The 15010-nt window shown below is 40.3% G+C and overlaps 1 protein-coding gene across 16 annotated transcripts in view; it reads right to left on the bottom strand.

Annotated features, from left to right (window-relative positions):
* lmx1bb (LIM homeobox transcription factor 1, beta b) overlaps nt 1-15010 on the bottom strand; it is a 60067-nt gene that overhangs the window by 36405 nt on the left and 8652 nt on the right. For 9 of the 16 annotated variants that reach the window (XM_044366624.1, XM_044366722.1, XM_044366704.1 and 6 more), the window contains 3 exons: nt 10936-11080; nt 8796-8918; nt 8059-8245 (listed from right to left, as the gene is read on the bottom strand). In XM_044366624.1, the coding sequence (XP_044222559.1) occupies nt 8059-8245; nt 8796-8865 (257 nt within the window). In that variant the 5' untranslated portion in view covers nt 8866-8918; nt 10936-11080. Of the gene's footprint in view, nt 1-8058; nt 8246-8795; nt 8935-9267; nt 10099-10935; nt 11081-12396; nt 12526-15010 lie in introns of those variants that run through there. The other 7 variants (XM_044366730.1, XM_044366662.1, XM_044366695.1 and 4 more) reach the window with 6 other exon arrangements.

Raw genomic sequence — 15010 nt, forward strand, 5'->3', positions numbered from 1 at the left:
TGAGTGGAGGGCGTTCAGGATGTCATCCTCTCTGCACTCTACCCACACACACACACACACACACACACACACACACACACACACACACTACCCTGTCATCACGGCTGCACTGCAGATTCTCCACATCTGCCTTGCCTTACACTGGTTAGCCCTGCTCTTAACAAGCCCCCCCATCATCATCTCTGCCTCCCCTCCCACGTCTCCACTCCCCCATCAGGATCATCCAAATATTTCCCCTCGCTGCTTTTTGAAGCTTCCATGGGTCACGGGACCCCATGCACAAATCATGCTGGCTTGCCGTGGGGGGGCCGGTCAGAGAGGACGGGAGTGAGTCAGACTCATAGAAACCCAATCTGCACTGTTTTCATACGGGGGTTATTTTTCTTGCCAAGGCAGCCATCACCAATCAGCAGCTGGTTCTAAACAGTGAGTTTTAGGGAGCTCTTGAGCTAGATGCTGGTCCTGGCAGCTGATTTCAACCATATTCCCCTGTCACACCAGCAGGAGAGACGGAGAGTAAATTCAGAGAGCCTGACAGCCTGCAGTGGTTTAACACAGGGATTAGCCCCAAATACATAGCTCTGGGTTTATGTTGATGGATGGATAACCGAATGCATCTCATTGTTTGCAATAAAACATAGATGTTAGTTTTAACACTGTGACACAACACTTGCTGTGGTGCTGAATTATGATCTACTGAGAAAGAGACCTGACACATGCAGCCACCGGTTTTGGAAATGCAACTTGTATAAAATAATCAGCTCTACAGCGTGTATGGGCGCAGGGGGTTCGCTACCTAATGCAGAATTCTCATAACAGGCTGCAAGAATATTGGACAGGCCCCTAAAACCAGGCTAGTAAACAGGATAGACAGAGAAGGATGAGCCGGTGTGGACCTTCCCTCCCACCTGCAGAGCACACCAGCTCAGGGTGAGAGGAGATGCTGGGCAGGAATCTGCAGTGCTGGTTAAAGTAATCACATTGGTCTCACTGCATCTGATCTGCAGTCTAACAGACTTCCAAACAGTTGAATGAGTAAATAAAGTGCCCCAGGGGACTCCCGCTGGAGATGGATTACCACAAGGGTGCACACACAAAGGAGCTGAAGCCCCACAACCCGATGTGAGCTGCAGACAAAAGCCAGCGTTGGACCTCGACCAGGGAACCGGCAAACTTTATTAATCTCATCCTAGACTGAACCTCCTGCTATTGCAATCCGTGCTCTCATAGACAGGCGAATGATCTGTTATGAGCAGGTACAAACTCTAAAAACGACTGCGCTCGTGTGTTTGTGTTTGCAAACATGTGCATTTGTATTTAAGACGGTGTATTTATGTTTGTGTGCATGTGCTCGTGCAAACATTTGAACATACTGTACCGCGGATGCACAAATGCGCTAACGTGTGTGTGTGTGTGTGTGTGTATGTGCTTGCGTGAGTGTATATGCGTCCGCTCGAGTGCATAGACCACATAAGATGAGTCTCATGCTCACTTGGCTGTGGAGGCTGGGTCTGGAGGGGACTAAGGGCCGTGGCATTCTGCAGCCCCATCCCACCCCGGCCCCATTCTTCCCTCTTTCTGGGCCTGACACAAATAAAAGGATTAGGAGCCCCCGTTTCCGTCAGACCCTCCATTCAAGACAAAGCTCCGACCAGCTTAGTGTCACACTTAATGATAAAAGTGCAAATCTCTGTCAGTCACTTTGGGCAGGAATACCGGTATTTGGGGGCTAATCTCATTTGATGAAGATTAAAAGGGGTAAAAAAAAAAAAAAAAGAAAAACAAGACAAAGAAATGTGTTTTGTCGCATCTGTACAAACATCTATACTGCTGAAAATCAGATTTGACATGCGGCAACAAAGATGAGCAAAGATGTGCTGAAATGTATCTTTAAAATACAGAAAGTTACTGTGAGGCAACAGAAGAGATCTTAGATTAGAAACAAAGAAAGGAGAAGAGAGAGGAAGCAAGTGTACACACGCACACACACACACACACACACATGCGCCCACACCCTCAAAAAACCTGGGGTGTATGTAGACAAACTCACTGCTCTGCCCATTCTCGTGTAGAGCTAGAATGTGTGACGTGAGTGTGAGAGTAAGCCTTGGGCACACAACAGTCTGAATGCAGCACTTGCCACTATGATGCCAGTCCTCTCTAGTGTATCTGTGAAAAGCCTACGTGTTGGAAAAACATTCCAGAGTGGGATCACATATACACAGTTGGGGCCAGCAGCGATACTGTGAGCCAGCAGCAGAGGCCATGTCTCAATTTCTCAAGCACGTTCGACCAGGCTGCCTGAAGAAACAAGTGTGGGCTATTTCCAAACCAACGCAGTTTAACAGGAGCAAAGCGAGACAAATGCATCTGAAATGTAATTAGAAATGCTGTAAATGTGCAGAAATTATTTGGTAAAAGTCCGACTTTCACCGACGACCCGTAAATAGAGTTTGGAATAAATAATTTAAGCGCAGCAAAAAAAAAAAAAAAAAAAAAAAAAAATCAAGCCACTAAAAAAATGTTCATTCTCCTGATTTAAACATGTAAATCTGGCAAATTGAAATTGAAAACATTTGCTGAGTGTGTATATTTCTCTGCTGGCTACTTTAAGAAGCCTATTACAGTATTTCACAGATTTAGCCAAAATCTAATTTGTAAATTGCATTTAATGGTTTGTGGTTGCCTTCCTTTTTGTTATGAAGAGTTGTCATGCTGTGAAAATAAACCTGAAGGCCCGAGGACTTGGAGCCAGTAATGAAAATCACTGCGTTGCCGAGCCGAAGGCTTTCTCTCCACCGTCACTGATTAGCATTGCCGATTGACTGACATGTCCCACTGGCTGCCTAACAGCCGGCTTTAGGAGATGAGGTTAAATTGTGGCTACCAACAAATTGCATGCTTGAGTTCCTCTGCACCCCTCTGCTATCATCCAGTGTAATGTGAGCACACCAGGCAGATCCCTCTGCAGATCCTTCTCCTCCCCTGCACTACAGCTCCCCCACACAAAGCCACAGAGACCTCTTTCCACATCCCTCGCCACCAGTCTGGCCTCTAAAGTGGTGATGGGCATTACCGTGGCTGAGCCTCTGTGGCTTCCCATAGCGTCCTGCAAAGTGCTTTGTGTTCCAACTGCTGCTACACACACTACTATGCTTATAGCCCCCACCCCCCACCCACCCACACACACACACACACACACTCCACACCCACTTAAACACACAAACATACAGCGGAAATGCCTTTACAAAAATAAACCTTAATGAAATCACCTGATTTAATAACCTAACTGCTTTCACTGAAGATTTACGGACAGTATTGCAACAAAATGAGATAGCAGACTGGATCTTTTATGGATGTAGCTGGTATCAAATTTGTGACAGCGCTATTCATATACATACCAGAGTTCATGTAAAACAATACGCTTAAATCAAATATTTATCACTCAAAGAAGCTCTATGTGGGAACCGGAAAGAGCAAAAACAGAGAGTTGGAAGACGGAGCTAGTGATGCAAATAAATACCACTCCAACAGGTCTTTTAATGGGTCTAGAGGTGTTGGGGGGGAACAGTTAGCAAACCATGAGATGACAGATGATGCATCCTAGTATGCTGCTGGGACAGGCCGAGCCATGTTGACATAAAACCCAATACTTCCTTACAGAGGAACGAGGCCAGCTTCAGCTAGCTCCTTGCCGAGCACTAAAAATCCCAGCAAGCTGAAGCAATATTATCCGGCTTAGTGTTTCTAACATTAGATTTGTCTCTCTATAGTGGTCCTCTTTTATTTACCCGAGAGCGGTGGCTAAAGACACATTTTTATCCTTTTTAGGGGAGAATTATATATATATTAAAAAACTATAAGCTATGCTATACTATAGCTGAAAGTTAGAAGGTCTTCCACAGAGGAAGGTACACCCTCAGATCAGCCTACAGAGCTGCTTGGTTATTTTTCTGAAATACTTTAGCAGGCGCGAGGACAGTCTTTAATTAACTACAAACCTACCCGGCTGGGTTGACAACACAAAGCACATCCATTTTTATTTATGTATTTGTTTTTTTTTTGGCGTGTATGAGTGTTCACAAAGTGCCAGGCCACTTGGGAGTGTCCTAGAGTGAGTAAAACACACACACACACACACACACACACATACACACACACGGTGTGCTAACACAGAAACCCAGCCGTCAGCATCTATCCGGCACACTGCTGCAGCGTCCCAAGCACAGCTAATTAAAAAACAACAATTTCACAGGAGGGCACTCCAAACAGTTCTAAAAAGCACCTCTCAGCACACCGGGGGATCGCCCGGCGTACATGGGAGGTGAGACAGGTTCTGGGAGCTCCACTTTTATGGCTTCATCACCGCTCGCTGTGTTTTTCTACTACTCACACTACCGTGACCTGAATTTCATATTGCTTACAACATGCTGAATTACAAAATTTGGGGAAAAAAAAATCTGCATGCTGATGTATTTGGATAAGTTACAAACCAAATATTGTAAAATAACATTTTACTAAACGGTAAAGCTTTATAAAGTGTAGAAGAAATCCACTCTGGAATGCAAGATTTAAAGCTGCATGCTGCATAATATAGTAAGTTAATGTTATGTTTGTAGATGGAGCCCATGGCAGTTTCTAACAAGGCAGTCCATTACAGGGGTGTTGTCCAACACTTCGGCCAAGTGATAGCCTTATTACATGGCTCCTTTCAAAGCATCTGCTTGGTTAGAGGAGAGGTCCCTCTGGGGGAAAAGATCGCCTTCTTTCTAATGATGTATAATTGACCTCCAAACACCAGGGCACAACAAACTCTCTCGGGGTGGTGTAATTCCACTCTACCTTTTACATACCGCCCGTCTCGTTCAAGCTTGTTCCTCCTCTACGGCTACGGCTCCTGTCCAACTGACTGCTCTGCCTGTTTGCCTTCATTTTTATCAAACTGGCTCTAAAAACATTTTCGCAAAAGGCAGCGCTATATTCATGTCATTTCTCCTCTTCCAAAAAACATATTTACATTTATTTTCCTATTTGGAAAATATATCTGACGTCTGACCTGTACATCTGTGTGTTTTTTTTTTTTTCCTAAATCTTGCAGGAAAATGAAAGCCATCGAAACTATTTCTTGTTCACATAAATACCAATTGCTCTATATTCATATCCAGACAAGGACGATAAACATGGGTCAGCTGCATGACATAAAAAGAGGAAAACATATGGGATAAAGGCTAATAAAATCCAATCTTGTTACTATATAATTGCACCATATGGAGCAAGATGGGCTGAACTGTGTTGGTGGGAGTTTTAATAACACGGTACACAATTGTTTTCCCTCGTCTGCACTTAAACCTGTTCCAAAGGTGTGAAAAAAGACTGCTTGCCAATTCCTTGATTTATTATAGCCAGTGAGAGCTGATTACGGGGCATGAATCAGTTGCTGTAGGAATGTAATTAGGCACGTAGACCTCTGTAAGGCTAGGAGCTCTCTTCGCAGCCCAAAGCAGTTTGTGGGCTGACAAATGCATCTTAAATGGGTGTCATAAAAGTCAAAAACGTGCCAATTACATCTTTAAGTATCCCATCAATGCAAATGAAATAAACAGAAAAAAAGGGATACTTCTGTCTGTGTGATGGAGGGACCCTCCAGCTAGTTTTTAAGGAAGGAGGGGTTAAAAAAAAAAAAAAAAAAAAAAAAGTGGGAGACGGAAGGTGAAGAATTAAAAGATGTGATGAATAACAGTGTGTGAGAGCAGGACGGCGCCCAGCGGGTTGTTGTGTTTGGCTGGAACGATCGGACGTGCCACACAAGCTCACAGCATTTAAAATACCAAAGGTAGCAAAGTATAGGGGGAAACGGTCAGTTATATACCAAATATAGCTCTACAAAGGCATATCAGCCAAATGTCAGGAAAGAATATTATTTGGAAGCAAAATAGACCCCGTCTGTCTCTGTATGTTTATCTCTGTCTTCATTCTTTACACACACAAAACAAATAGAAAACTACAAGTGAACTGTGGTAAAAAACAGGCATGAGAAAGAGATCCTTCTTCTCTGGCCGGACCGTCTCAGCTTCCAGCCACCTCTGAGCCGTGACGCCGTGACTCCGGTATCCCATAGTTACTGCTATGAATTTTCCATTGTTATCAGCCGGACTACACTCCTGTCACAAAGCTGGATGAATGGCACACATGGCAATAGATGTAACTCTTTGTTGCTGGCGAGGTATCTAGCAGAGAGCCATAATGTCCCGGTAATCGAAGTAGAATTGTTAAAAAGGCCCAACACAAAAAGCTGAAAATTCAGTGACAAGCATGAAAAGCGCTCATGCGATGAGAAACACAGGGCACCCCAGGGTCCTCACAGGCCAAAACAGCAACCCTCAGCACTGTTACTTCCTCAATATTTGCCTCACTATATCTGCCATCTCTGCTGCTTTTATGTGATAATCTACTAACTCAATTTACTCATTTATCTTACTCTGTAGTTAATGGATGTAATGATGTTTTTTTTTTTTTTACTCTGGGAAAATATAACTGTAATTTATAATGGATTTAAAATGCTTCCCAAAATAAGTTTAATTTGTAATTTAAAGTTTTATTTCATTCAGTTATTGCTTGTATTTACTATAAAAAAAAATCCTACAATATTCTTGTTTATTTATAATGAGTGAAATTATTATTGTTAGTAGAATTCACATATTTTTATTTTATTTTATTTTATTTTGTTGCTGTAAATTCTGCAGGACAAATGATCAAATTACCAATTTGTATTTAACTACATTGTTCTGCTGCTTTAACTCAATTAAAGTCCAAATAACTTCCAAAAAAAAAAAAAAAAAAAGAAGATTTAAATGTTTTCAAACTGTGAAACTTCCACTTCAATGATTAAATTAATGCCACTAAAACCTGTTTGTGTGTGTGTGTGTGTGTGTGTGTGTGTGTGTGTGAGTGTGTGTGTGTTTGTGGCTGTGTGTGTGTTCTTGAGTTGCATGTGCAAGTTGGAATTATTTTTTTCTTTCTAAATCCACAATAACGTGTTGAGCCTCGCAGGTAGACAAACTCCCTATAGAGGCAGAAATGTAGATGTTTTTCATTCAACTGTTAAATGCTTGTCATGTCGCATATGCCGAATGCTAAAAAACCCATCATATCCAATACAACTAAATAAAATAAAATACAACTAAATAAAATAAAAATGAAATCATCCAAAAACTAAAATAAAAAATGCAACGTCCGAATAAATAAAACCTATAAAACCCTGATGAGGCGGTAGATTTATAAAATAAGCCTGATCGGAAAGTAAATGTAAACTGCGCTGTGGGTTCACAGTCTGAATGGAAATCTATAGAAAAAAAATGTTTTTCATGTTTTGAAAGGTAGGGGAAGGCCTCGTGATGTAACCAGGAAATAAGTGACATACAGCGGAATAAAAAACCGAGACTCTCCGCCTGCACATTCTCGGGCCTGAGTGGGATCGCAGCTTTTCGTGATAAACGCAATCGTCCTGAAGAGACAAATGTGGAAATACCGTGGGCCACTGTGACAATAATAAAGCCAAAGCGTATGACAAGAATATATATGACCACTAATACGTGCGTGCGTGCGTCCTCCAGCCAGTGCGCGCGCGCTCTGCAAACATTTCCATATTCCAGATTCATAAATCAAATATGTTGAAGTGAAATTATCTAATTTAATTACGCTTCTTCCTCTTGCACTTTTTTTTTCCCCTTTTCCAAGAGACATGTCAATCTTGAATACGGCGGAATAAATCCATGACAACAGGTTCATTTGTGTCATGTCTCCATTTTTTAAATTTTTTTTAACAAACTTGAATAAATTCTATCAAATTTAAACACGGCTTCACACTAGCTGGATGACTTGCTCAGACGGTTTTTTTTTTTTTAAACACAGTGAGTGAGACATACACAAAGGCCTACAGGCCAGCCAAAGCCATCACAGTGTCTTTTTGAACCACTGCACACATCAACCAAAGCATCTTAAGAAATGCAAAAGGAAAAAAAAAAAAAGGGAGTCCCCCCTTCTCTGAATTGTGCTTACTGTTGGTAGTCGTGTTTGCAGTAAAGTTTCCTTTCTCTGAAGTAACAGCTGGTGGTGAGAGGCTGTTGACACACGGTGCACTGCAAACACTCCTCATGCCATGAGGAATCGTTGACTCTCATCAAGAAGCGGTCGGAGATGGGACGCTGGCATCCTTCACACACGGATGGATGATGACATTCAGTCCCTAGAAAAAAAAAAGAAAAAAAAAAATAGCAGCAGAGGAGTTGTATTTACAGGGCCCGCCAGGAAAAGCGAGACAGGGCCTGAATCACGGGGCTGCAATGTCTGATAAAATGCTGCGAAGCGTTACAGGCCTTAACAGGCTCTTCATAGAGATTCATTCAGGTGTGTGATATTAGACTCAATTTAAAAAAGCAGCTTTAAATGGTTGGATTTGATATTTTCTATCCAATAAGACCAGCTCATTACATCGCTCACCCAACCTTTTAGATGCATGGATCACTCAGGATGCGTTTCTTTGACAGTTATACGAGGATAAAACCACACTTGCCATTATTAGCTTTGCTGTTTTAACCGTTTGCATGCGTAGATATGAGCTTTTAGTGGGTTTTGCATTGTAAAAAAAGGTGAGAAACGTGTCAGGAAACTAAAGAGCAGCGGGCATAAGGCAGTGGCATCCAGACATAAATAACAGTCTGGTGTTTGACTTGCAGCTCGCAGTTCAGAGTGACTTGCAGAGGTTTCACTAAAGGTGGAGGAAGAAGAAAACTCACCGAGCATGATTCCGAGCGTGGCTTGTCCCGATCGCAGGGGATGATCTTCAATTTTTATGCCGTCCAGCATGATGCACGTCTCGGACTGTTCTCCCGCGGAGAGGCGCTCCAGTGACACCAGACCTGTTGCAATATCCATAAGAACACGGATCAGACTGGACAAGAAAAAATCCCGAATGTGGGCACAACAACAAGCAAAAAAAAAAAAAAAAAAACTGTCTGGAGGAAGAGCCGCAGACGAGAAACCTGCTGAAACCGTTTTGAGTTCCGTGTGACACAGCCTGCAGCTTGGAGGAGGAAAAAAAAAAAGAAAATGAACTTAACAGAAGTACAAAAGACTCGCCTCTGATGCTCACAATAGTAAGGAGGTATAAGCAGTCTAAGGCGGCTACTCAAATCCCTGATGTGTCAAGAGAAGCGAAGAAGAGACAGAAAGCAAACAACAGACGTGGAAAACTCTCTGAACAGTCACCTGTTATTATCACGACTGAGGAAGCTTGATCTTCTCGTCCTCAAGCCGACGGGAAGAAAGAAGCCGGGAAAAAAAAATTTTCTTCAAGGCGAGAAATAACTGCTTTTGTCACTGATGAAGGGGGGAAAAAATGAGGAAGAAAAAGCTTGACAACAAATCCAAAGATAAGGTAGAGCGTAGATGTCCCGGCAGTAACTCTTGGAAGTACAGAGACGGTTGCTTGGTTGTGCCCCTGTCGCTGCAAAAGTCTGAGATCGAGATTGAAGCGAGTGGATCCTCCCACTCCTGCATGCATGGCTGCACTTTTTTTTTCATTCCTCATTCACTGCCATTGGGATGCTATTGGAGCAGAGTACAGTGCGCTCCACACAGTCCAATAACAACACACACGCAGAGGCAAAGAAGACTGCAGAAAAAATGATATTTTACACAGTTTGACACCGAGGCGATGCAAAACAATAGGGCGATATAATAAAAACCACAACAATAATAATAATAATTTTGTAATTACCTCATAATTGAATTATTACCAGGGTCTACAAAACATGCGCCCTCTGAGAAAATGATACATTTATTTTCTTTATTTAGCAGAAATTCACCTAAAAAATATTAAAGCGAGAAAAAAAACCTTCTACATTTATCAGGAATTGTTATATTTCTCTGCATAATGAAAAACACAGATAGGCTCTGTGTGTGTCTTGGAGCATCACATGTTTCTTTGCTCTTTTGTGCATTGTTTCCAGTGGAAGTAGCTGATGCACCTGGCGATCAGCGGTGATAACAGCGGCCTGTCCGGCTCTGAGGCGGCCACTGCGAACCATGGCTGTCCATCTTTCGGTCAGGGGAGGAAAAAAAAAAAAAAAACCACCAATAATAATAAGACTGATAAGTATTTCTTTAGGTATCTATTCTATTCAACAACTGATTACATTTGAGAAAATGAGCTCCCGTGTAGAGTCGAACCAACCTACACTTTATATACAATACTTTAAAAAAAATCATAGCATCTAAATAAGCATCATTCTGGGCGTTGAGAGTTCTGTAAGCTAATAATATTCAGGAAGGATCAGTATAATGTTTTGTCTTTTTATCAACGTGTGTGTCAAAGTGGAGACATTTGCATGCAGGTGTTGAGGAATATTTCACTGAGGCCTGTCTGAAATTACAGGGCTGCTAATGAGATTGCGCGCTGCTTCCCATGTCACGCTGCATGAGAGGCTGATTGTTATCAACTTCTTAAAAAAAAGAAGAAGAAGAAGAAGAAGGAGAAGAAGCTACAGGCCCAGGCAAGGAAAAAAAAGAAGAGTGGATACATATAACAGATAAGATGTGGTTTAAGGAAAACAGTGTTGCTGTATGTTCAGATCTGTTATGTGCTTTATTTTAATTTTAAAAAAAAAAAAAAAAAAAAAAAAAAAAACAAGTACATGCTGCTCAAAAGAGATGATGAACCTGTAACATCGAAACCAACGCTGGTCCTCAATAATAACAATAATAGTAATATAATAATGATAATAATAATAATAATGTTTCTGGAAATTATAGTGAAAAAAGTCCTTTATTTCACACAATTTATTACAAAATAACTTTATGAAATGACGGAACAAGCGATTCAAATGTCAAAATGTTTCTCTACAATTATGTGCAATCAGTGTGCGCAGTGTTTACCTTCAGTCCAGAGGCCTGGCTGCGTGTTGTTTTTGATGTCCTTTGTGAAGCATCAAGGCGATGACCTGTAGCCCAGTTTGGGGAAACAGAGAGCAGATTGTTGGCGTTGCCCTCTGCCGTTCACTGCGAGAATAGCTGAGCTTATCTGAGAGATGCAGGAGAGTCAGATATAGAAGGGGGGATGATAGTATTTTCACCTATTTTTAGAAGTGTATAACAATCACAGAAATGTTTACGGAAATATAATATAAATATTGGAGTCTTTATATGTTTCAGTGAATGACACAGAGCTACACTGGCTCTGTTCAAGTGAGTCCATGCCAGTCATGAAGTCATCCACCCCCGGCTTAGCTTTCCCCCCTTTATTTCCATCACTTCTATCAGCATGGGGTCAATTACCTCTGCTTCGCACTATATTGGATTATCTTACCACTGAGCGGTATTATGAGCTGAGAATCAATACAATATAATCAATGCGTTTGAAAAAAAAACACAAACAAACATATAAAGCAAGTAGAAGCCTACCCCGTCCTCCTCCACGACCCCCCCTCACCTCCTCCCCCCCTCCATCCATCCATCCATTCTCCGGTTATCGGCCATGCAGGTCACTTGTGCGAATGAGGACATCAAACATTCATTCAATAAATCAATCCGCCAACTTTAGCCTGCGGTGCTTTAATGAGCCTCTACTTGACAAGCCCTCCCTCACTTTCTGTTAAGAAAAAAAAAAAAAAAAAAAAACAAACGTTGCAGCAGGTGTTCTGAACAGAAAGCTCCGGTCCCTAAAGTTAAGCAATTTACTTTAAAGCGACCAGAACTGTTGCATCCAACGGAAAGGTAAGAGACCATTATAATGCACCTTTACTGAGCAGTAGCGCACATTAATGCAGGCTGCATGTCTGATGTGCTTTCCATTAGAGGTTTGACCAGAAGTGTAACCACTCTGGATATCAAGGAAAATAAATAAATAAATAAATAATGATGTGGACTTTGAATGCAGGAGAAGAGTAAATGATTTTAGAAAAAAGCGAAATTATGATTCTTACAGTTACATATTTGTAAAAAAAAACAAAAACAAAAACAAAAAAAAAAAACATGTTTTAAATTCAAAACCGGCAGATTTGAAGTTTGGAGGAAAGTGCATAAAAAATAAAGAGGCCTATTATCGAAACTTATGATTGTTAATAAGGTAATAATTTTATTGAATGAATAATAATTAATTAATCTACATTAATGCGTCACTACGCATTAACATTAATGCGTCATTACGCATTAATGCGGACAGATTCCCGAAGAGATTGAAAAGTGACAAAGAATAGAACAAAACTGATCATAAATAAATAAACGCAATAAATAAATTACATTATTTAAACATTTCGGTACATTTAAAAGTCATCGAAACAAATGCCTCAAATCAAACTAAAATACAGATAGAAACATAATTATTCTAATTTTAATTACATTTCCATCAAGCCGTTTAGAAGCCACGCAGGATGCATTCATTTTCCAGCCGAGACAATAACTCACAGCTCCAGCTGAGTGTCAGGCCTGCTCTGCATGTGCAGACCCGGAGGCTGATGACTGCAACGCCTGAAAAAAAAAAAAGAAACTATCTGCAACCTAAAACAATAACATATTTAATTGATAATGTGTACTCTAATAAGCGCCATTATTATTAAGCTATTATTATTGTTATTATTGCAGGATACCACCACAGCTTTGCATCAGCTGGACACTGAACAATTTCAATCATGCACAAAACAAAAGCGCGTCGATAATCATTTTCAAAACAAACTTCCTCAGTGAAAAAAGGGGAAAAACTTCACATCCTCAAAGGAGAAACTCGGCAAAGCGAGAGCATAATGGCTCCCTAAAATGCTAGGGCTAGAGGACTTTGATAATGAACTCACTTTGATCTTTTAATGAGTGTTTCTAAGCTCTCCATGATGCTTTAAAAAAAAAAAAAAAGCTAGAATGAAAGAAAGAAAAAAAAAAACATACAGGCACTCTTAATTTGTGTTGCACTTGAGCATCTTAAAAACAGACACTCTGTGCAGCACACGATTTCTGATCTTGAACACAGACAAGGAATTGGGTGGGATTTTTTTTTTTTAATATTTTTATACCCCTGAAACCCGCACACCATCCCTTCATATGGACGCTTTGTCTAAAAAAAATCTCTGACTCTGGCTGTAAGAAAGCGTTTTCAGGGACTGAGTCAACGGAACCGCTTTGCCGCTCGTGGATCAACAGTGAAGCTTATTGAAGGTTTGCACGTCGGCAGATTGCGACGAATCAACTTTGAATCTGTCCTTTGCTGAGTCTTTATGTTTTTCTGCAAATTTTTTTTTTTTTGGTAGCTGCTTTCATAGCTTAAACGATGCATATTGTAATAGTGTGATTGCACAGAGAGCAAGCAGAGAAGCAGTACAGTGTTGTAATAACAAACAGCCGATGAGATTTAGGGCCCCGCAGGCCTATGAGGGCTCCTGAATACTAAATTCAACAACTCGTTTTGATTTTTTTTTTTTTTTTTTTTTTTTTTAAACTACGCAAGTCACAAATCCGGTTCATGTGACACTTTAAAATTTGTATATTTTTAAAGGTGTTATTTTACATACTAATATTTCATTTTTATCTCCCTAAACAAGAGAAACAGTTAAGTTATTTATGTCTCATCCCACTTCATCTCATCCACTCACATATTTCTACTTTTATCCTGCCTGAACCACATGGCCCTTTTTATCTTACTGAGACAGCCAAAAGAATGATACTGCAGGATAATCCCAACTCCCGGAGGATTAAGCCAAAGTATAATGCAGCACTGTCAACCCATGGCTAGATTTGTTTATGTTATGATTTATTGGATTCAGCTTTTTCTTCCACTGACAAATTTATTGAGTTCCTGACAGATGGCCTGACAGGCTCCTGTGTGACAGCGAGCTGACAGACAAATTTGAAATGTACTAGGAGTCTGAAAAATAACTGTTTACCTGTTTTGTGTTGTTTGTTAACATGGAGCAAAACTGTACTGTAATTAAATTAATATGATAATAAAGCCTGGTCCCCAACCACTGACAGGCTATAAAGCAACACTAACAATAATATTATGCTCATTTTCATACTACTACTACTAATAGAAACATCACTACTAATACAAATAAATCCATACAACTAAACTAGGATTTTAAATTGAAGATCATAACACATTTGATTGTTTTAACTTGTTAAAATAAAAGTAAAAGCAAGTTCCTGTAAGAGACAGATGGATAGATTGATGTAAAACATAAGAAATACTGTCATCTCCAGTTTTTATTTAAAATCACAGTAATGTTTAGTTGTTGTATGACTGAAAAAAATGACATAATGCAGGACTTTTATCAATAATAATAAGATCAAATGAAATAAGAAATATTTCATCAAAATCTTGTGAAATATAAATGATGGCAATAACACATTCTGTTAAATCTATTCACTTCAGTAGAAAACCACCACGTATGATCATTCTGAGCTACAAGGCTTCATTTCTTCAGAAACGGTGAAGGAGCGGCTCATCTGATGACACTGATCCAGGATGCAGTCAGATTTATGCACCTGGTCCCCCTGGCTCAGTCTAAACACATATTACTTCACAATTGTATGTTGATGTTATCCGAGACCCCCCCCAACACACTTATCTGAATTACAACATCATCACCTGCTGGACGAAAGCAGGCAGTACAAGTTATCCTGCGTCTCATCGATCTGTTCTTAGAAACGCCACGACTGAAGAATGCTCCAGTAAAACACAGTCACTCTTATACTCCTGGTACTGGAGTAGCTGCTTAGTGCTGTAAATATATTTATTAAATGTAATAAACATCAAACTATCCTGTCGAGTCACATTAACACTACGCATTGTTATTTGTAAAACTTTCAATGAGGTACATGCTGGATTTGTTCAGGATTTGTTCAGTATTTGAGTTAATAAAGGTCTGTTTAAATCCATATCTTGAAATTAATCATGTATTTATATATAAGAGGACAAATATACTTTGTTAGATGACTATTTTGTAAAACATTTGCAATAATTCCA

Source organism: Thunnus albacares, chromosome 2, assembly GCF_914725855.1.
Source record: "Thunnus albacares chromosome 2, fThuAlb1.1, whole genome shotgun sequence".
In the NCBI taxonomy this organism is placed as follows: Eukaryota; Metazoa; Chordata; class Actinopteri; order Scombriformes; family Scombridae; genus Thunnus; species Thunnus albacares.